Genomic DNA, 18,557 nt, shown 5'->3' with positions numbered 1-18,557 from the left:
TTCAAATCCACCAGCTCCTCCTTAGAAACCCTGGGGGGCAGTTCTACTCTGTCCTATAGGATCTGTATAGGGTTGCTATGAGTCAGAATTGACTTGACGGCAAAGGGTTTAGTTTTTTTGTGTTAAGGCCCCCAATAAGTCAGAGATTCTGTGAGCACCAGCATTTAGGAAAACTGTGCCCTTTGTGCTTGTGAGGCAGTGGAAAAGGGCCTGGCACTGAGGGTCCATTGCTTTCTCTCTTGTAGCCTGCCTGCAGCATCAGAGCTGTGATGCCTGCATGTCCTCTGACCTGACCTTCAACTGCAGCTGGTGCCACGTCCTCCAGAGGTTAGTGCCTGCCTTGCCCTCTGGTTCCCACAGGCAGACTGTGGAGGAGGGGCAGAGGGCGGCACAGTCCCGCTCCCTGCCTCAACCCCTTGGCTGATCCCATTGTCAGCAGTTTGCCAACATGAGGGTATCTCTGGCCAGTGCCACTCTGACCTTTAGGATAAGAGTGTCACAGAAGCGCTTCTCCCTGAGGCATGGACTGATCAAGGTGTTTGTGTGTCAGGGCGTGGCCTGTGGCAATGCCAGGCTTTTGAAAGATTCTCCTCACATCCAGGATAAGGGAGGGATGTTCCTCCACAGGGCATGACTTCTCAAAGAGTGGTCCACAGCTGTGGGCATCCCAGAATCCCATGTTAAACATACAGATTCCTGGGTCCCACTCCAGACCCTCTGCATCAGAATCTCAGGGAGAAGACCCCAGGGGCCTCTGTTTTAACATGGCACCTCATCTGCAAACAAGCGTGAGAACCATAGTCTTAGAGACAAGGTATGAGCCAAAGAGCCACTGCAGCTGAGTGAGAACCCCATGACTCCAAACCACCACCTCAAGATTATTCTCGGGTTGCAACAGGGTTTCCTGAAAACCACGGGGGTGGAAATTGCAGGCGTCCATGGAAAGTTGGGAAGCTACCAAGCTGTGTTTGTTTGGTTTGGGGAACAGAGAAAATTCTGAGTGAGATTCAAGTTCAGGGATAATGTTCTGAAATCCAACTCATCTTCCACGCATTGGTCTGAAACCACTTCCTTACAGATTAGAATCAGAATTCAAGCTCTGTTCTCCTGGCCAAGATAAATACATGGCAAGAGAGAAAAAAAAAAAAAGAATTTCTTTCAGGACCAGGACTGTCATGAGAGTGGGAAGCCCTATGAACTCCAAGAGCCTTTTAGGCAATCTTGCAAATTGCAAAATTACAGAGTCTCCAAGTTCTCATGCAGCTGCCATGTATCCATCAGTGTTTCCTTTGTTCCTCTCCAATCTCCTGGTGCAGAAATAGAAGCTCTTGCCTCTCCAGGCTGCCTGCCTAGCACACGGGGACACAGCATTGGGCTGGGAAGGAAATGAATAGGGGGAGTTCAAGTTAGAACCCCCAGTGTTCTTTCCACCAGTTGTGCTTTGATTCACTCTCTGGGGGCCTCAGTCTGTTTGCCCTTTAAAGTGGGCTGAGGTTAAGTGGTTAGGGAAAGGTGAGTGAGCACACCATTGTTTTAATTCCTCAACTACCAAGCAGCATTTCTGCAAAGCACTCTGGACCCTTTGCATGAAAGATGCGGAGCCTCAGAGAAAATACATAGGGCAGACCAAAGTTGGTTCTTCGTGGAGCAGAGTTTTTTAAAGAGTGGTCCGCAGACTGCGAGCATCCCAGGATCACATGGAGGGCTTGTTAAAAAGGCGGATTCCTGGGCCCCACCCCAGACCCACAGAATATGAACCTCTGGGACCAGGATCCCGGGAATCCGATTTTTAAAGTGGATCGTCTTGTGTACTTTCAAGTTTGAGAAGCATTGTCTTAGCGACGGTGAGATGACCTTGGATGAACCCTGGGATCCTGGGGCTGGCTGCCACTGCGTGACTCAGCATCCAGCAAGAGCTGAGCCATGAGAACCACGAAATGGGTCAAATGAAAAAAACATCCTCACATTGACACAACCCCCATTTAACATATCCGCCCAAACCCAGGGAATAACCAGAAGGAAAACAGAGCCAGACACCATGACGGTTTAATGAGCGTTGGGTCCAGCTCAACTCTAAGAGGTTGGTCAGTGGGGGGAAGGGCAGGGCCACTGGCTGTGGATCTGCCTTGCTGTGGTTGTCAGCACAGGACAGAGGAGCTCTATCAGATAGAGTGCAAGGCTCATATGTTGCTGGAAACCATCCCACCCCCCGCCCCCCACCCCACCCATCAGCCTGGCCTCACTCCAGCACACGCCTCTCCCTGCGAGCTCTCTAGAGCCTCAGCTGCAATTGAGAGCTGACCCCAGCAGGTGCCTAAAAAGCCAGAGGGCAGGGTTGTGGGGTCATAGAACATGGTACCTCCCACCAAAAGCTGCTTGCAATCACAGTGTGGGTCCTCTGCTTTCCCCTTTCCCTCCACCCACTCTGCCCTCCTCAGCCTCCCAGGCTTCCCCTCCCTGCCCTGGGGCCAGATCTGATTCAAACAATTTCACTTCCCATGGAAGGTGTCTTCCTTTCTTCCTAGGTTTTCCCCAGTGGTCCGCCTTGGAGTCTAAGGGCAACCTTAACTCTGGAATTTGGCTCAGGAAATGAGAGTCATGATCCCTGCCTTATAGTCATTGTGAGGGTCCCAGGAGATGGTGCAGGAGCATGTGGCTGGGGCAGCACTTGGCACTCAGGAGGTGATCAATGGACAGTCATTTCTCCTGCCCTTCGTCTTTGATTTTGTGTTGGTTGGTTCAGGGCCTAGAAGGTGATGCTTTTAGACCTACACTGAAGGCTCAATCCATCCTTGAAAGAATCAGTTTAAAGTGCCTAAAAGGCACTTTAGTTCCCCAGCCTCCAATAGCTCCCTTGGTCTGCCATCCCCCCAAGTAGTGGGCATGGAGGACCTGAGAGGGAGGGAGAGTGTGGATGGTGCGGTCCAGCCTCCCTGCTGCAGGAGGAGCAGCTCTGGGCCAAGGAGGCATGTTCAGAAGGAAAGGTTTGCAATCCTTGCAAAGCCTCAGCCTTTGGCCTCACCACGTCTCCCACAGACAGGTGGGCAGTTGCTGGTGCAGGGAGCTAATGTGCCAGGTGTTTTTTCTCAGCACTGGTGGCTTGTGATGTTATTGTTCCCATGCAGATGTTGCTGAGCTCAAGTAGGACTTGCTGGATTCCCTTGGCACCAAAGAGTAAAGAATGAAAATTTGAGCACGATGCCATGGAGAACATTCTTTGGTTCATCCTCATGCCCACACCCCTTCCCTAATGAAGTGCTTGATGTCTTCCAGCCCAGCTGAACCACACAATGGCCTCTCCAGGGCCCCATGGCAGCAATTTTTAATCCCTCTAGCCTCTGGCAAGAGCCTTATTTCTGTCCTTTAATGATCACAGTGACATGTTGCCTAAATGTGCTGATACCTGCCTGAGGCCCAGCATCTCCCTCCCTGCCAATCCCACCCCAAGCTTAGACCTTCAGCAACTGGCGGGAGCAGGGAGTGGAGTTCTGTGAATGAGCAAGTCTTCTCCAGATGGAAACAGGTGTATGAATTCCTTGGATTCCCTGGATTCTCAGCAATTTCATGGTATCACAGTCAAAGGGACCTCAAAAGTCATTAGAGCCATGCAGTCCACCTACCACCGCCCCCCAACTTCACCAATGGGAGCTGGGCCAGAGAGAAAGTGGGGTAAAACAATATCTCTTTCTAGGGAATGAGTAGAGGGAGCAGGGGGTCTGCCTCCCAGTTTCACAGCTGCCTGGCACTAAGGGTACATGCCCAGTGGCCTTGGGGAGCTTGACCACCCCAGCCCTGAGAGGTTAGGCCCCCCACCATCGGAAAACTGTTACCTCAGCATGTCTGAGTCAGGTGAAATGAAGGGGAGGGCTTCTCTGTCACATCCCATCACATCTCTGACCTTTTGGTCCCTCTGCAGATGCTCCAGTGGCTTTGACCGCTACCGCCAGGAGTGGCTGGCCTACGGCTGTGCCCAGGAGGTGAGAGGCAGAAGTGATCTGCTGTGGTCCCTGCATCAGGCTGTTGGGGAGCAGTAGGGCTGCCAGCAGGCCCCTCCCCAGCTGGCTCTTTTGAAAGCATCTGGCTCTCGTTGAAATTCTCCCTCCACCTGGGACTTGTTTTCCAGGTTGCTCTGAAGCCAGTCAGACCACCCTTGGGAGGTTTTGGAGGCTCTGTGGGTCCCTGGGAGCGCTGCTGGTATAGTAGTTAAGAGTTCGGCTGCTAACTAAAAGATTGGCAGTTAAAATCCACCAGCTGCTCCTTGGAAGCCCTATGGGGCAGTTCCACCCTGTCCCGTAGGGTCACTATGAATCAGAATCGACTCGACAGCATTGGGTTTTGGGAAGGGTGGGTCCCTAAAGAGGCCCTGGGTGGTGCAAATGGTCAAGTGATCACCTATTAACTGAAAGGTTGGTGGTTCAAACCCACCCAGAAGGACCTCAGAAGAAAGGCCTGCTTCTGAAAGGTCACAGTCATGAAAACCCTACGGGGCACAGTTCTACTCTATAAGACATGAGGTCACCATGAGTCAATCAACTCAATGGCAACTAGGTTTTTTTTTTTGTGTGGGTCCCTGAGATAAGCACTTCTCCTGGTGACTTGGCCTTGAGTGGGCAGTGCTCCAGGAACTCTTACATCTGTGCAGAGGGTACATTGGATGTGGCCTAAGCCACAGCTGGGTCCTCTGGGGAGGCTGTGCATCTGGTGACATTAATGAAATGCTGGCCACAGCTCCAGCCCTCTGATGTTTGAGGGAGGCCGTCATTCTGGGAGTGAAGAGGTTGTTCAAGGAGCTTCCATTTAGATTCCCATACAGGTTCCTTTTCACTTTTCCAAAAATTTCCACCACTTTGATTCTGAGTGGGGAATCTCCTATTCGTACACCTTATACTAACACAGACAGATCCATTCATCCATGCGTCCTTTTCTCTTCCCTTCGTCTTTACATCCTTTCTTTCCTTATTTGTATATTTATTTATCAAGCACATTACATGTGCCAACCATTTCACTGCGTGCTGCCTTACACTTGCTCTTATTTAATCCTAACATGACCCCAAAAGCTGAGGATCACTACCTCCACTGATCAGAGGGGAAAACTGAAGCTCAAAGAGGTTTAGTGATTTGGCTTGCATCTCATAGCTAGAAGGTGCCGGGCCAGCCTTTGAACATAACCCCCTGGACACATTGCTGTGCTTTTTCTGGCCTTAAAAAACTCCTGTATAAGAGTCCACCTCTGATGCTGGCTGTTGGTCAATGTTCAGATTTGCTCTGTTTATTTAAGATTGGCATCTCAGTGCCTTCCTTGAGGAAGAATTCAGCACAGCTGACAGATAAATTGCCCTGTAAGATAAGGCACTTTCAGGATAAAGTGGAAGGCTTAAATGCATTCAGTGCCTGGCTTTGGTTGGATTACCACGCTTGGACCATGCACTGGAATCTCCAATTTTCTGGCCACTGAGGGATGAAAGCACCCTACGGTCCTTCCACTTGAGGGCTCTTTGCTGTGGGCAGCCCTCCCCGCTGGTGAGACCTCTGTCCAGGGCAGCAGCGCCGGGGTCTCTCTTACAGGCAGAGGGCAGGACATGTGAGGACTTCCAGGACGAGGATCTCTACTCATCCTCCCCCGACAGCTCCTTCAGCCCCTTTGATGGAGACCTTACCACCACCTCCTCCTCCCTCTTCATCAACAGCCTCACCACAGAAGGTAAGGCCTGAACTCCTGAACCACAAGGGTGAGAAGGGGAGAGAGAAGCCAAGGGGAAGAGCTGCCGCTCTGGAGCACTCACTGTCCCTGACAGGGAGAGGAATAGGAATTATCTCATGGAATTAATTATGTCATGAAATAGGAATTGCTCTGTCCTTATACAGATGAGGGGCTTGAGGCTCAGAGAGCTGAGGTCACTTGGCCCAGCCCACCAAGCGGGTGAGAAGCAGAGCCAGGTGTATAACGAGTGTTGCTGCACCCAGGCTCTAACCACTGTGTGGCCTGCATCAGGGCGGTGGGACAGAATGTACTGTGGTGGCACAAGTACTTTTAGGGGCAGGTTAAGGGAAAAACTAATGTCCCAGCCCAGTGCCAGGTGTTTTATATGTTTTATCTCAGTTAATTTTAATAGTATTCCTCATAGAACCCTGTGAAGTCTTATCATCCCTATAGCAGGTATGAGCCCAGTCCACACACTCAGATGTGAGAGAAAAAGATTACCTGAGTTTTCTGTAACTTAACCTCATTTCTGACTCTCAGTGCCTCCTTGGCTAATGTGGTGGGAAATTCCACCTCAGCCATTCATTCTGGGGCTGGCTCCCTGCTCCTGTGATCTAGCGTAGGCTGAGGGTCAGGGTGGGGCCACTGTGTCCTCCATCTTGGATTAGTGCTGATCTACCCCCACCTCTTCAGGCCTGGCTATCCTCAGGGCTTCTCTGCCACCTCCTGGCCTGGGGGTCTTGGTTGAAGCCACCTGAGGTCCATCGCCTGGAGACACTAGGCAGCACCGCATCTCAGGGAAGCCCGTGCTTGCCGTTGGGAGGCCCCATGCAGGCCCCTCCAGTCCTAGGACCCTCAAGTCTCTCCCTTCTTCCTTCCTCCCCACCCTGGGATTCTTTGACTCTGTCCGGGACATTCCTCTCTCTTGGGCTTTTTCGATACACCACATCTAGGTTTGAAACCCCCTTTCTCTTATACTAAGACTGAAAGACACATGGGCTCTCACCACCTCCTGAGGCAGTGAGTATGGAGACAAATACCTGCTTGGAAGGGGCGAATGGAAAAGAGGACAGGAGAGAAGAAAAAATTAGTTAATATTTTAAAACATTATTCAGCCACAATCTCATTTTATAGATAAAGAAACAGGCTCATAAGGGGCAAAGTAGGTTACTCAGGGTCACATGAGAAGTACATGGTGGAATGTTCTTAATACTCTTTCCACCGCACCTCCTGTCTTTCTAAAGAGAACTGGAGAGCTAGAGCAGGAACCAGTGGATCTGGCCGGAGGGAAGCTGTGGAGGAGGGTGAACAAATGATAGAAAGCAGTAACATTTTGGGGAGATTTACTCTGTGACAGGTAGGGTGCTAAAGTTGTGTATGCATTAATACTTAGTCTTCCTGGCAGTCCTGTACATTGGTAATGTTTTATCCCCATTTTATAGAGGAGATGGACCCCTGGTGGCGCAGTGGTTTAGATCTCAGCTGTTAACCGAAAGTTGGCGGTTTGAATCCACCAGCTGCTCCTTGGAAACCCTATGGGGCAGTTCTGCTTTGTCCTATAGGGTCGCTATGAGTTGAAATCGACCCAATGGCAACAGATATAGAGAAGACACTAAGGCTCAGAGAGGTAGATGACTTGCCCAGGGTCACGCAGCCGAGAAGAGGCTGATCTCATCTGGTTCTAAAAACTGAGATCTTTCCCCTCAACCCACTGCATTTCTCAGTGCTGAGAGAAATGAAACAGGGTCTAGGTGGCTTCAGGAGCAGCGAAAAATAGAGAAGGAGGAACAACTGAGGCAGGTTGGAACGACTCCCTCACTGTGAAGTTGCTGGTTCTGGCACAGGTATGAGAGCTGTGCTCGTGATGCGGGGGGTGGGGGGGGGAGAGTAAAGGAAAATGAAGCAGGAGGAGACATTGCCCTTGGGGGTGAATAACTGAGTCTAGGGGTGACCTTCCAGTTAAGAGAAACTCCACCTGGAAGGAAGAAACCCTTGCTCAGTCACCCCTCAGTTTACCCCATGTGCTTGTTGAGGCCACGTTCTGTGCTTAGCACTGGGCTGGTAGCTGCAGACACCCCTAAAGTTCAGAACCCAGTCTTTACCTCAGGGAGTTTACTGTCTGGCTAAGCCTGAGTGTCAGAGGCCAGAAGGGTGGCTGTGGTGGGTGTGGAGAGCTCAGGATACAGGATTTCAGGGCCGGGTTCAAATTGACTTATTACCTGTAGGCTATGTGAACTTGGTCAATTACTCAGCCTTCCCAAGACTCCATTTCTCTCATGTCGCTGCCTTGGTGGCTGTCCCTACACAGAGGCAGCATGTCCTGTTTGCCAGTTTTATTATCAGTGTGGGTCTCCTGCCATGCCAGGACTGTCTCACTTCTGCTTTGCTGTGTAGTAGTCCCCAACAGAAAACATTCATTAGAGTAAGTGAGGACAGTTCTGGCTCTGTGTCCTTCCAGTCCTGGAGGAGGTGGCAAAGATTATCCAGTTATATTTATAAGGGAAAAAATTTAATGGAGTTTTCCTCACACACATCCAACTCTAAGGCGTCTTGGCAGAACAGGTTTTAGTCATCCTCCTGTCTGTGCCATTATAGCCGCAGAGGCAGCCATGGAGTACGATCTGTAATAGGATGATGTTGTGAAGAAGGATGCAGCACTCCAACCAGAGGAGAGCAGAGGCAGAAGGTATCAGGGCAGGGGCAACAGGTTGCTGGAGGGTGCCTGGAGCCCTTCTGGCACCAGCCAGGCAGAGAAGCAGAGAGGCCCAGGGAGCAGGAGGTATGGAAGCTGGATTTTAAGAGTTGTTCACTTGTAACAAACGCTACTTGCTTAAGTGAGACAGGATGACCTCTGAGTGGCAAGAGCTGTCACAAAGCCCATGCATTTCATTGCAAGGAGAGATAAGCGCTCCCCCAGAATGTCTATGTGCAATATAATGGCTCATCTTATATGCAGCAGAACAGAGCATGTTGATAGCAGCAAGGCATGACAACTAACTACAGAAAAATGACCACTCACTCAACAAGCCTTACATGCATTCCTTCTACTGGGCATGAGTTTCTATGCAGCTATGCCCCAATCCCTTCATTAGGGAGGCCCATTTGCATTCCATGGACTCCCAACAAGATGGTGGCTGGGAGCCAGCACTTGGTGAGTAGGAGAAAAGCTGTTGTGGGCACAGTGCGGTCACCTTCTGTAGCATTGTGCGAGGGACTGCCAGTTGGTGGCACCATGTCCTTTTGTTCAGTGGCAAGTGACAACGGGGCTGCTACTGATCTCAATGGTCCAGATTCAAAACAAGTTGATTTGAATCAAGTTAATTCGCCCAGTGATGTTTAGGGTTACTTTGGTCAGTTTTGATTACCCAATTCATTGCTTTCAACTTACAGTAACAAAACAGACTCAGAGCTGTGTTTAAATACCTTGGTTATTGAAATTCCTGACTGAAATGTACCTTTCTTTTATAAGTCTACAAATCTCTATTTGTTTTGTTTTGCATTCAATTTTGGGGGGTTGCTTTTTAGATTTTTTAAAATACAATTATACAGTTATTAAACAATGATTTCCATGGTTCCAAAGGCAAATCTACAAAACGAGGTGTATTCCAAGTTTAGTTTCTGGTTCTTTCCTCCACCCTATTCCCTCTTGCCCTAGAGGGACCAGCTTTAAAAATTTTTATGCTTTATTCTTCCATTATCTAATGTGACTTCTTTTTACATTGCAAGAGTGACTGGAGATGCATAACAGAGCAGGCACCTTGAGTGTAAATCGGTTGAGTGTAGAGGAGCTCATGGTTTCTAGGGAAACAGTGGGAGCCAAGATGCTGCAAAGGACACAGGTACCAAGTGCAAAGGAGCACAGAGGAGGATGCAGCCATCTTTCCTCCTGGAAGTGACAGGGCCACAGCCAGGACTAGGATGAGGGGAGTGAGGCATTCGCCTCAGGCACGAAATTCAAGGACGTGCCCTCCGAAAACCCCCCAAAACAATAATCAAGATAAATAATATTTTTATGCAATTTAAAAAAAAAAATTTCTTTCTTTTTGGTGGCAATATACATAGCCAAACACACATCCAGTCACAATTTCTACACGAACAGTTCAGTAATGTTGGTTACATATGTCGTGTGCCACCATTCCATCTCCACCCATGTTATTTCATCACCATTAATTTAGTCTCTCTGCCCCTTAAAGTTCTCATCTGTGCTTTTAATGCAATATTTCAAAAAAACCAAAATTAATGCCAAAAAATTCCATAATGAACAAAATGTCAGGATTTTAAATCAAAACAGGATCCAACCTTGCTCGTGCTCAACCAGCTCTTCAGAGGTTTTTTTCAGTGGTGGTGGGACTTGTGAAAGGGAAGTAGTGATGGGAAGAAAGGGCGCCCCCTGCAGGAGGAACAGTATATACAGCAGCTCAGATGTGAAAGCAAGGGAAGGGGTCTGCAAAGCCTCAAACAACTTGTTGTGGCCGCAGTGTTGGGTTGTGGCAGGTAACAGTTGGAAAGAAGATCAGAGAGAAATTGTGAAGGGCTTTGAACACCTGTGAAGTTCATGAACAAAGGCGAACCAGTAAAAGTCTTAAATGAAATGGATGCTGGAAGTGCTGGAGGGGGATAAGGAACAAAATGCACACTGCAGGCCATGAATTGTGGAATGGCTAGATTTGCTTAAACTTTTAGTGCTTAAAGCAATAATCTTCAGTCATCTAGAGCATTCTCCTGACGTGGAACTCTTCCTTTCCTTTCCCCTATTAGTCTGTGAGGAAAAGAAGAACAGGAAGGGCCCACCACTGGAACTTATTTAGAAAGCTGCAGGATATACACCTTAAGGTGTAGAGAGTGTGTTAGCATGGAAATCTGTCCTCCACAATGCAGCCCAGAGGAGGCCACCCTGCAAATATGATCCTCTCATACACACATCCTCCTCAAACCTTTCCTTAGCTTCCCGTTGCCCCTTAGGAGAACATGCAAGGTCCTCAGCTTCACTTTCCACACACCCTACTCTCCTGCCAACCTCATCTCTCATCAACCCCCATTCACATACTCTCCACCTTCCAGCTACACTGCACTGCTTTTTATTTCTCAGCCGGCTAAGTTCTGACTCTGGGCCTTTGCCCATACTCTTCCCTCTGTCTGGAAGCCTTTTTCCCAGACCCTACCCCATTCTCCTTCTTAGCTTATGAATCACTTCCACCAGGAAGCCTTGACCTCCTTTGTCTGGGTAGGGCACCCCAGGCAGAGACTCATCATGCTGGATTTTAATTGCCCTCCCACACCCCCACACCTGTTAACTTCCTTAGGACAAAGATGATGTCCGTCTATTACCCGTTGTATCCCCAGCACCTACCCCCAGTGCCCAGCCCACACTAAATACTCAATAAATATTTGTGTAATGGATAAACACGAGACTGGGAAAAGTTGGCTTGTTAGTGGCCAGCTACCATTACACTACCGTGTGATTTTGAGCAAGTCACTTCCCCTCTCTGTGCTTCAGTTTCCTTGCCTCTAAAATGAAAGGCTGGACTGAGCCTCCCTAAAGTCCCATCCAGACCTAAAGTAACAAAGGCCATAATGACTCCACTAATCCTGCTCTCTCTCTCCTCTTTGAGATGACACCAAGTTGAATCCCTACGCAGGAGGAGATGGTGAGTACAGAACTGCCTGCCCTTCTTGACCAGACCTGCTGCCTCTTGGAACCACTCAAGAGAAGGGTGGAACAGCCACTTGGCCTCTTTATTTTTATTCCAAGTTGGGGAGGGGAAGGAGCAACAGCAGCCGGAGCATACCAAACTTTGGGCTGGGTGGGAAGGCAGGTGGGCTTCTGGGCACAAGCCCCTAGATTGAAGGAACATTGTACACCTAGACATTTCTCATCTCAGCCAAGAACTTCTTGTGGTTCTTCTCCCACCTCTGCCCTTGAACATTCACCACACTGAAGCAAGTGTGAGGAGGAGGGAAGGACTGAGCCAGAGCAGGTGTGACAGTGTGGGGCACATGGCTACAGCCTCTCATCCCCATGGGCCTCACAGTCAATGAGGGTGTAGAACAGCTTCTCTCCTATCAAGCTTCCTTCAATTCCCAACCTGGGTTGGCAGAGTGTATAACCGTTGTCCACCAAAAGGGTTTGCAGGGCACCAAGTGGGATTTACCTACCCCAGAATTACCTGGAAAGATTATCTCTTCCTTTAATACATGAGATAGTCCCATCTCCCCTACCCTTTGCCCAAAGCCAGCTCAAGCCCTTGCTGCAACCACCAAGTTGAGTGGAGTTGAGTGGAGATAGAGACGGACTGGCGGTGGAGTAGAGTAGAGATGGAAATGCTTTTCACTTCCAAGTGCTGGGGATTGTTATGTAAGGGCCCAGTGGGGAAGAAAGGTTATTAATGAGGCAAGTTAATTGGGTCTACCACCAGAGATGGAGCCATGACTCCTCGTAGACAGCAGTTGTGTGTGTTGGGGGTGGTGGGAGTGGCTGGGCCGCATTCTCCTCCCTCTACACCATGTGCTCGCCAGTGGCAACCCTGATCATCAGATCACCTGGGTCAGTGCAGGCTGTGGGCTGAATGCCAACCATGTAGGAGAAGGCTAGTTTGGGGTGTGCCACCTCAACCCTCCCACATGTTGGCAGATAGAGGCGCTAACCATGCACTGGAGTGCCTGGTGATAGGTTCTCTCTTGGGTTTCCTTTGCTTGCCGAGTGCCAAGCAGAAAAAAAGAGGGTGGGGAGGACGATGATTCTGAATGCATGTAACATCCTATTAAAAATCACTACCCCACTGTTGACTTCCATCCCTCTCATTAGCTGTGTAAAAAGGATTCAATATTTCTGTTGCATACACAGTGTTCTATCTTCTCCATCTCATTACCTCCATATTCCTTTAGAGTAGGGTAAAGAAGAAAATAACCACTCCAGGTAATATCAGGAAACTAGGCTTCTTAGTGGCTGGCACTATATTTGTGTGTGCTTGGGCAACTCACTTCACCTCTCTGCATTTCCGTTACCTCAACCATGCAAGAAAGGAATTGGACTGCATGAGCTTCCAGGTTTCCATTCGGTCTGTGGAAAATACTAAGCCTCCTCTTTGGGATGTATTTCAAATACTTGGGATGTTCTCAGAGAGTGCCTGCTGGTTTATTAGCTTCCAGAGAACCTACTTCATCCTATGGACTTTTATTGAGCTCCTACAATGGGTTGACCATTTTTTCTAAAGGCCAAGAATACAGAGATGAATAAGACACTGTCCCTGCCCTGTAAGAAGTCTCAATCTAGTGGTGGACAGTGACAAGTAATAATATGATCATTTTGATATCATAATAGGTCTTCCTAGCTGCCAAGCATTGTCCTGAGCACTTGACATGAATTATATCATTTTAACCCCCACAAGAACCCTATGAGGGAGTTACTGTTAGTGTCCTTGCTTTACAGAGTGATAACTGAGAACAGGGAGGTTAAATAATTTTCCCAACGTCACGCAGCTAATACGTGGCAGAGCCTGGATTTGAACCCAGGCAACCAGACTCCAGAGCCAAAACTCTCAACCATCACATTCCCTTTGTGAATTCCTTCAAAGCATTTACGTGGCATGGGTATCCGAGAGAATTTCTCTTACCATGATCCTTAATAAACCTTTGGGCAACTTTTAAATGATTTTGGAAAACCACCTGCAAACACTGCCAAGAACAATGTTATGTCATACTCATAATGATGCCACCAACTCCTACCTTACTTTTTCATGTATTTGAAAACGAGATCCAAAGGTTCTGTCAGCTTTCATCTCTGGGACTTTGTCAGAACTCAAGACTCCTTGCTCAGCCATGTCCCAACCTTCCTTGCTCCCCTACATCCCCTCCCTGCCCTAATGGTCTCTCCACAGGCCTTCAGAACAACCTGTCGCCCAAGACAAAGGGTCCCCCAGTGCACCTGGGCACCATTGTGGGCATCGTGCTGGCAGTCCTCCTCCTGGCAGCCATTATCCTGGCTGGGATTTACATCAACGGCCACCCCACCTCCAATGCTGCACTCTTCTTCATCGAGGTCAGTATAGAATTTGGCCACAGGTCAGCCGCCATCCACTTCTGCATCAGCGTGTCCAGGGCCATTTAGTACCTGCCTCTCCCTATCTCATCCTCACTCACCCTCTGCCTACCTGAGAAAACGTCATCAATTTCAGCCTGGCACACCTTGCACTGGCTGGGGCCTTTTTAGTCAGGTTAGCCTCAGGTTAGTTAGGGTAACCTCGGGGTCAGCACCTCACAACTCCCTCAGCACGCCTGCCTGTGCTGAACAGCCCATCTGCTTTTGCTCCCCCATTTGTGAAAGCAGAAAAACCGACAGAGGAAAAAAAGAAGGCCAAAAGTGCCACACGGTGACCATTTAGTGACTGTGCGGCCAGTTCCTAGTAGTTTATGGTCTCTCATGCCCAAATTCCAGGCTCAGTGCTTCTTCAAAAACATAATGGAACTGAGGTCTCTGCCTTTTTGCCTGCTATGTGGCTTTTTTAGATTGGAATTACCAATCCCTAATTGTAATGAGCTTTGTGCTCTCTGGGAGCTTTGACTAAGGATGCTACAGTTCTGAATGTCTCAGAATTCTGAAGAGCTAGCCTGAGGTGCAGCATGGGAAGGGGGTGCAGCCGCCTTCACTCTGGCCGCAGAGCTCAGCAGCTCCTGCCCCGGACCTCTACGCTCGGCTTCTTTCCAGCTCTCCTCATGGCACAGCTGTGGCGCCTCCCACAGTCCCCTCCGCATGACTCATGAGCCCAGTGACCTCGTTACTCAGAGGCCTAGTTGTTTCACTCCCCTTTGCTTAGGTGACCCCCATTTCTTGTGAGACCTAGCCAATCATTCTTAAGTCTTAGCCTACGTGGGAATCACCTGGGGAAGTGCAGATTCCCAGGCCACAGGGATTCTGATGGGGCAAGTCAGAGGCAAGCCCAGGAATCTGCATTCCAATAAGCCTGCCAGTTGACTCTGATGTAGGACCTAAACTGTCTGGGGGATTGTCTTGGCATAGCCATGCTCTCCCAGATCATTCCAGCCGTCTCCCACTCCCTCACTTGCCACAGTCTTGGGTCTCCACTCAGCAGGTTGCTGTGTGTTCTGCAGACCACGCAGTGAGGGATAAAAATCTCCTCTTTTCAAACTCCTCCCACTCCCAGCAGTTTCTTGGTGGTTGAGCGATGACAGCAGGAGGTCTTTTAGGAAGAGGGGGCTCTGACCTTCACCTGGCACCCAGAAGGCTCCCAGCACTCCAGGGCCGATGTGAAAGAGAGGCGCTCAGCGCTTGGTGCTTTACGCCATTCCTCAGGGGGGTGGGGTCTCCGGTGGGTGTGCTCACGCCACTGACTTTGTGTCCTCCACAGCGGAGACCTCACCACTGGCCGGCCATGAAGTTCCGCAACCACCCCAGCCACTCCACTTACACCGAAGTCGAGCCATCGGGCCATGAGAAGGAGGGCTTCGTGGAGGCGGAGCAGTGCTGAGAGCAGCCAGGTCTCCCCTTTGAAGGGCAGGAAAGAAGACCTGGGGACCTCAGAAAAGATGGGTCAAAGCAAAGCAGACAAGCGACTTTTCTTGCCCTCCTCTGAACATACCCTGGGCTGGGAAGATAAGACAGTGGTCAGAGCTACAGTGTGATCATCACACCCCGGATATTGAAGCAGGGGAGGAAAAGCAACCCCTGATACTGAAGCAGGGTTATTTTTAAGGAACAATAACCTAATCTCATTCTCTTTTGATGCCAAGAGGTCTCCCTCCTCTGGGTTGCTCAGTGGTCTATTCTGTAGCTGTCCCAGAGGCCCCCTCCCACGTGGAGATGTTTAGACACCCTGCTCCTGGTCACACAAAGCCCCTTCATATGGCACAAGATAATTAAAATCCAGACTGGGGCCACTGCATCCCAGGGTCCATAGACTTGAGAGCTGGTCCTCATGGCTATGGACTGGGTGCATCTAGCTCCAGCTTCTGTTGCTCTGCAGGTCTGAAGAAGTAGTTCTCTTCATCTGCTAACCCCAGGTATGGCTGCTCTCAGCCCTGCGGCAAGCCACTGAATGGCGTGTCGTCACCAGAAGAAAGCCAAATGAGAGGAGAGAAAAGAATTTGTGGGGAAAATTGCATTTTTAGGCTTTGCTCCCTCACCTTGTCCTTTCTGCTGAGAACCAGTACTTCTGCCTCCAACATGTGTGCAGCCGGCATTCGGGGCGTCACTCCAACCTGCAGCCCAGCCTCCAACCTGCGAGTCATGCTGTGCGCAACCCCAGAGAGTCAGGCATGGTGTTGATGATGTGGGGCTCTTTATTCCAATGTCACATTTGGTGCCCATTTTACTAACTAGCCCCTTCTGCTGTCAGTTTCAGAGAGGACTACCAAAAACCAAAAAACCCAAGCCCGTTGCCGTTGAGTCGACTCCAACTCATGGTGACCCCATGTGTGTCAGAGTAGAACTGTGCTCCATAGGGTCTTCAATGGCTGATTTTTTTGGAAGTAGATCACCAGGCCTTTCTTCCAAGGCACCTCTGGGTGGACTCAAACCTCGAGCCTTTCGGTTAGCAGCCAAGTGCATTAACCATTTGTACCACCCAGAGACTTCAAAAACAGGGTGAACCTAATTAATGTTTTTCCCCCTGTGAGATGGATTTTTATAGCACTTAAAGAAAAATAGGGTGGCTAGATGGTTTCTTGAGACACACCAACCAGGGAACTTCAGTTAGATTCTGTTGAGAAGCAAAGCCCCCAAAGTGGATGGGACAGAGGAAGCCGATGAGGGAGTATCATTTAGCGGGAAATCTCTGCCTCTGCTTGAAGGGACTTCCTACACAAGACCTTGAACTGGAAAGTTGCTTCTGTCTCCCCAGCTCTGCAGGAAGCTTTTGGTGCAGGGTGTTCAGGCTCTGAAATTTAACCTGGTTTTAAGGAAGTTCTGTCCCACTGAGAAGTTGGGGCTGCTTCTGAAGAGCATTTAAAATTGAAATCTACAGCTCATCCTCATTCAAAGTAAAAAGTATCAGCAGCAAATAAATGTCAAATCGCAGTCTCCACTTAGTCGTGCCCTGTTTATGCACGTCACGAGGGACACTGCAAAAGACCGAAGCTCGTTTAAGCACAAGGCATCCCAGGGTGGGGGTAGGGAGTCTGCAAATAACCGGCCACATCCTCAGTGAGGACGCTAACGACAATCAGAGCAGGATAGGTGCTGGACCTCGCAGACAGATGCTTCACAGACCAGAGGAGGGAGAGGGGCTTGGACAGGAGAGCAGAAGAAAGTCAATGCCCCGAAGAGAATAGGGTTCTTTTCAAGCTTCTGACGGACAAAATGTCTGTAACAGAGCTCTCTTTAGGAGAGCACAGTCAGGTACGGAAAGTGGTCTGGGCTCCCAGCACTTCCGGCCAGAGGGTGATTTTTGCTTTTGCCCTACCAGCAAGGCATCCATGATCTTTATGTGTCTAAAATGGCCACCGGGGCAGTTCCTGTGGTGGCTAAATGCAATGTATAGCCCCATTTTTCCCTCTCCCAAACTTCATCACACTTCTTCCCAATGGGAGCTCAGCCAACCATCCCAGATCCTGAAGGGAAATAACACGGAGAGTGTAGAAAGGGTCAGTGATGTGGCAAGGCCTCTGCCAAAGGCCAGTACCCACTGCAGGTGGGGAAGGAAAGTGCTTGGTGGCTCCGGCCCGCGCCAGAGCAAGCCTGGCTCACCTGTGCACTGCGAGTGGTCAGAGCAGCGGAACTACTTGACAGCAGGCAGACTGGTTTGTTTACAACGAAAGATCTGTCACTAAGAGAGGGCTTTGGACATTAAAAGCCTCTGGATTTCTCTAGCCAAAACGCTGAGACCCAAGAAATAGAGCCAAACATACAGTTAATACTGGTCCCTGACTGTCCTCAGGATCCCTGACGAGATACGTGTTTTTGAGACAGACCTAAGAGTTTTACTCCAAGATTTATAGCAGGTGAACTGGGTAGCTATGGAGAGTGACTCGTTTCTAGAGCAACCAGATGGAGATGCAGGAGTCTTGTGGTCAAGTCTCTGAGTTTGGCTGAGTCTAGCAAGGTGAGGTAGTACTGCACATACTGTGGATGGTCAAGTGCAGAACATTTCCAGACTTCCAGGCCTCTCACCCCTACAGGCACATACCATCTCTAAAGGAAAGCAGGTGGTTGGCTGGCAGCTTCCCCACATGGTGTCTTATAAGCACTCTCACAGTGATCCTACTGGGTGGAAAGGTGGGGGCCCATGAAGGTCATCACTAGGACAGGAAGCTTTAACGCTGTGAAATCGGACTGTGGGGAGTTTTCTTGTTGTACAGAGACACCAGAAGTTCTCAGGAAGGCTCTGTTTTGTACTAGAACTCAAGAGAGCCAACAAAAGAATGGGAACGAGGAATGCAGAGGCTGAGTATGAGAGGGGACTCCATGGGTAAGGCTGTAAGCACAATTCCATTCTTCTTCAACTGGCTACTTCTAGATTTGTGGACCTGTCCATTGAAGTCCCAGGGGTTTCTAATTCTAGAACACAATCCCAACACGCAGGAGTGCCCCAGCTAGAGCAGATGGGCTTTCCAAGCTTGGCCAACTGGCCACCTCCCTTTGGCCGTAATTAGACATCACCTGATTACCCCAACAGGCCCCAGGACTTGAGGCCACTTCAGGCCTCAACCTGGAGCCTGTGGTCAAAAATGTCCTTGGGTCACTATTAGAGGTTCTTGATGAACCTTTTAAAACATTTTTTTTTTAATTTATGTGTTTTACCATAATGTATCTCACACACACACATACACACACACACGTACGTTTTATAGCTGAAAACATTGGACAAGGCTATATCTACATTCAGCCCGTAACTTGGTTTGT

General features: G+C 49.4%; 1 protein-coding gene across 1 annotated transcript in view; it reads left to right on the top strand.

Annotated features, from left to right (window-relative positions):
• Window positions 1-15,186, top strand: part of PLXDC1 (plexin domain containing 1) — a 67,866-nt gene extending 52,680 nt beyond the window's left edge. Inside the window, exons 9-14 of the mRNA XM_004378017.1 lie at window positions 246-327; window positions 3,917-3,977; window positions 5,566-5,701; window positions 11,314-11,349; window positions 13,579-13,739; window positions 15,067-15,186. Coding sequence (XP_004378074.1) covers window positions 246-327; window positions 3,917-3,977; window positions 5,566-5,701; window positions 11,314-11,349; window positions 13,579-13,739; window positions 15,067-15,186 — 596 coding nt within the window. The remainder of the gene's footprint in view (window positions 1-245; window positions 328-3,916; window positions 3,978-5,565; window positions 5,702-11,313; window positions 11,350-13,578; window positions 13,740-15,066) is intronic.
• The last annotated feature ends 3,371 nt before the right edge of the window (window positions 15,187-18,557 follow it).

The sequence above is a fragment of the Trichechus manatus genome, unplaced genomic scaffold, assembly GCF_000243295.1.
Source record: "Trichechus manatus latirostris isolate Lorelei unplaced genomic scaffold, TriManLat1.0 scaffold00054, whole genome shotgun sequence".
NCBI classification, from domain to species: domain Eukaryota; kingdom Metazoa; phylum Chordata; class Mammalia; order Sirenia; family Trichechidae; genus Trichechus; species Trichechus manatus.
Note: the sequence above shows the minus strand (reverse complement) of the source record. Positions and strands in the feature narration are given on the sequence as shown.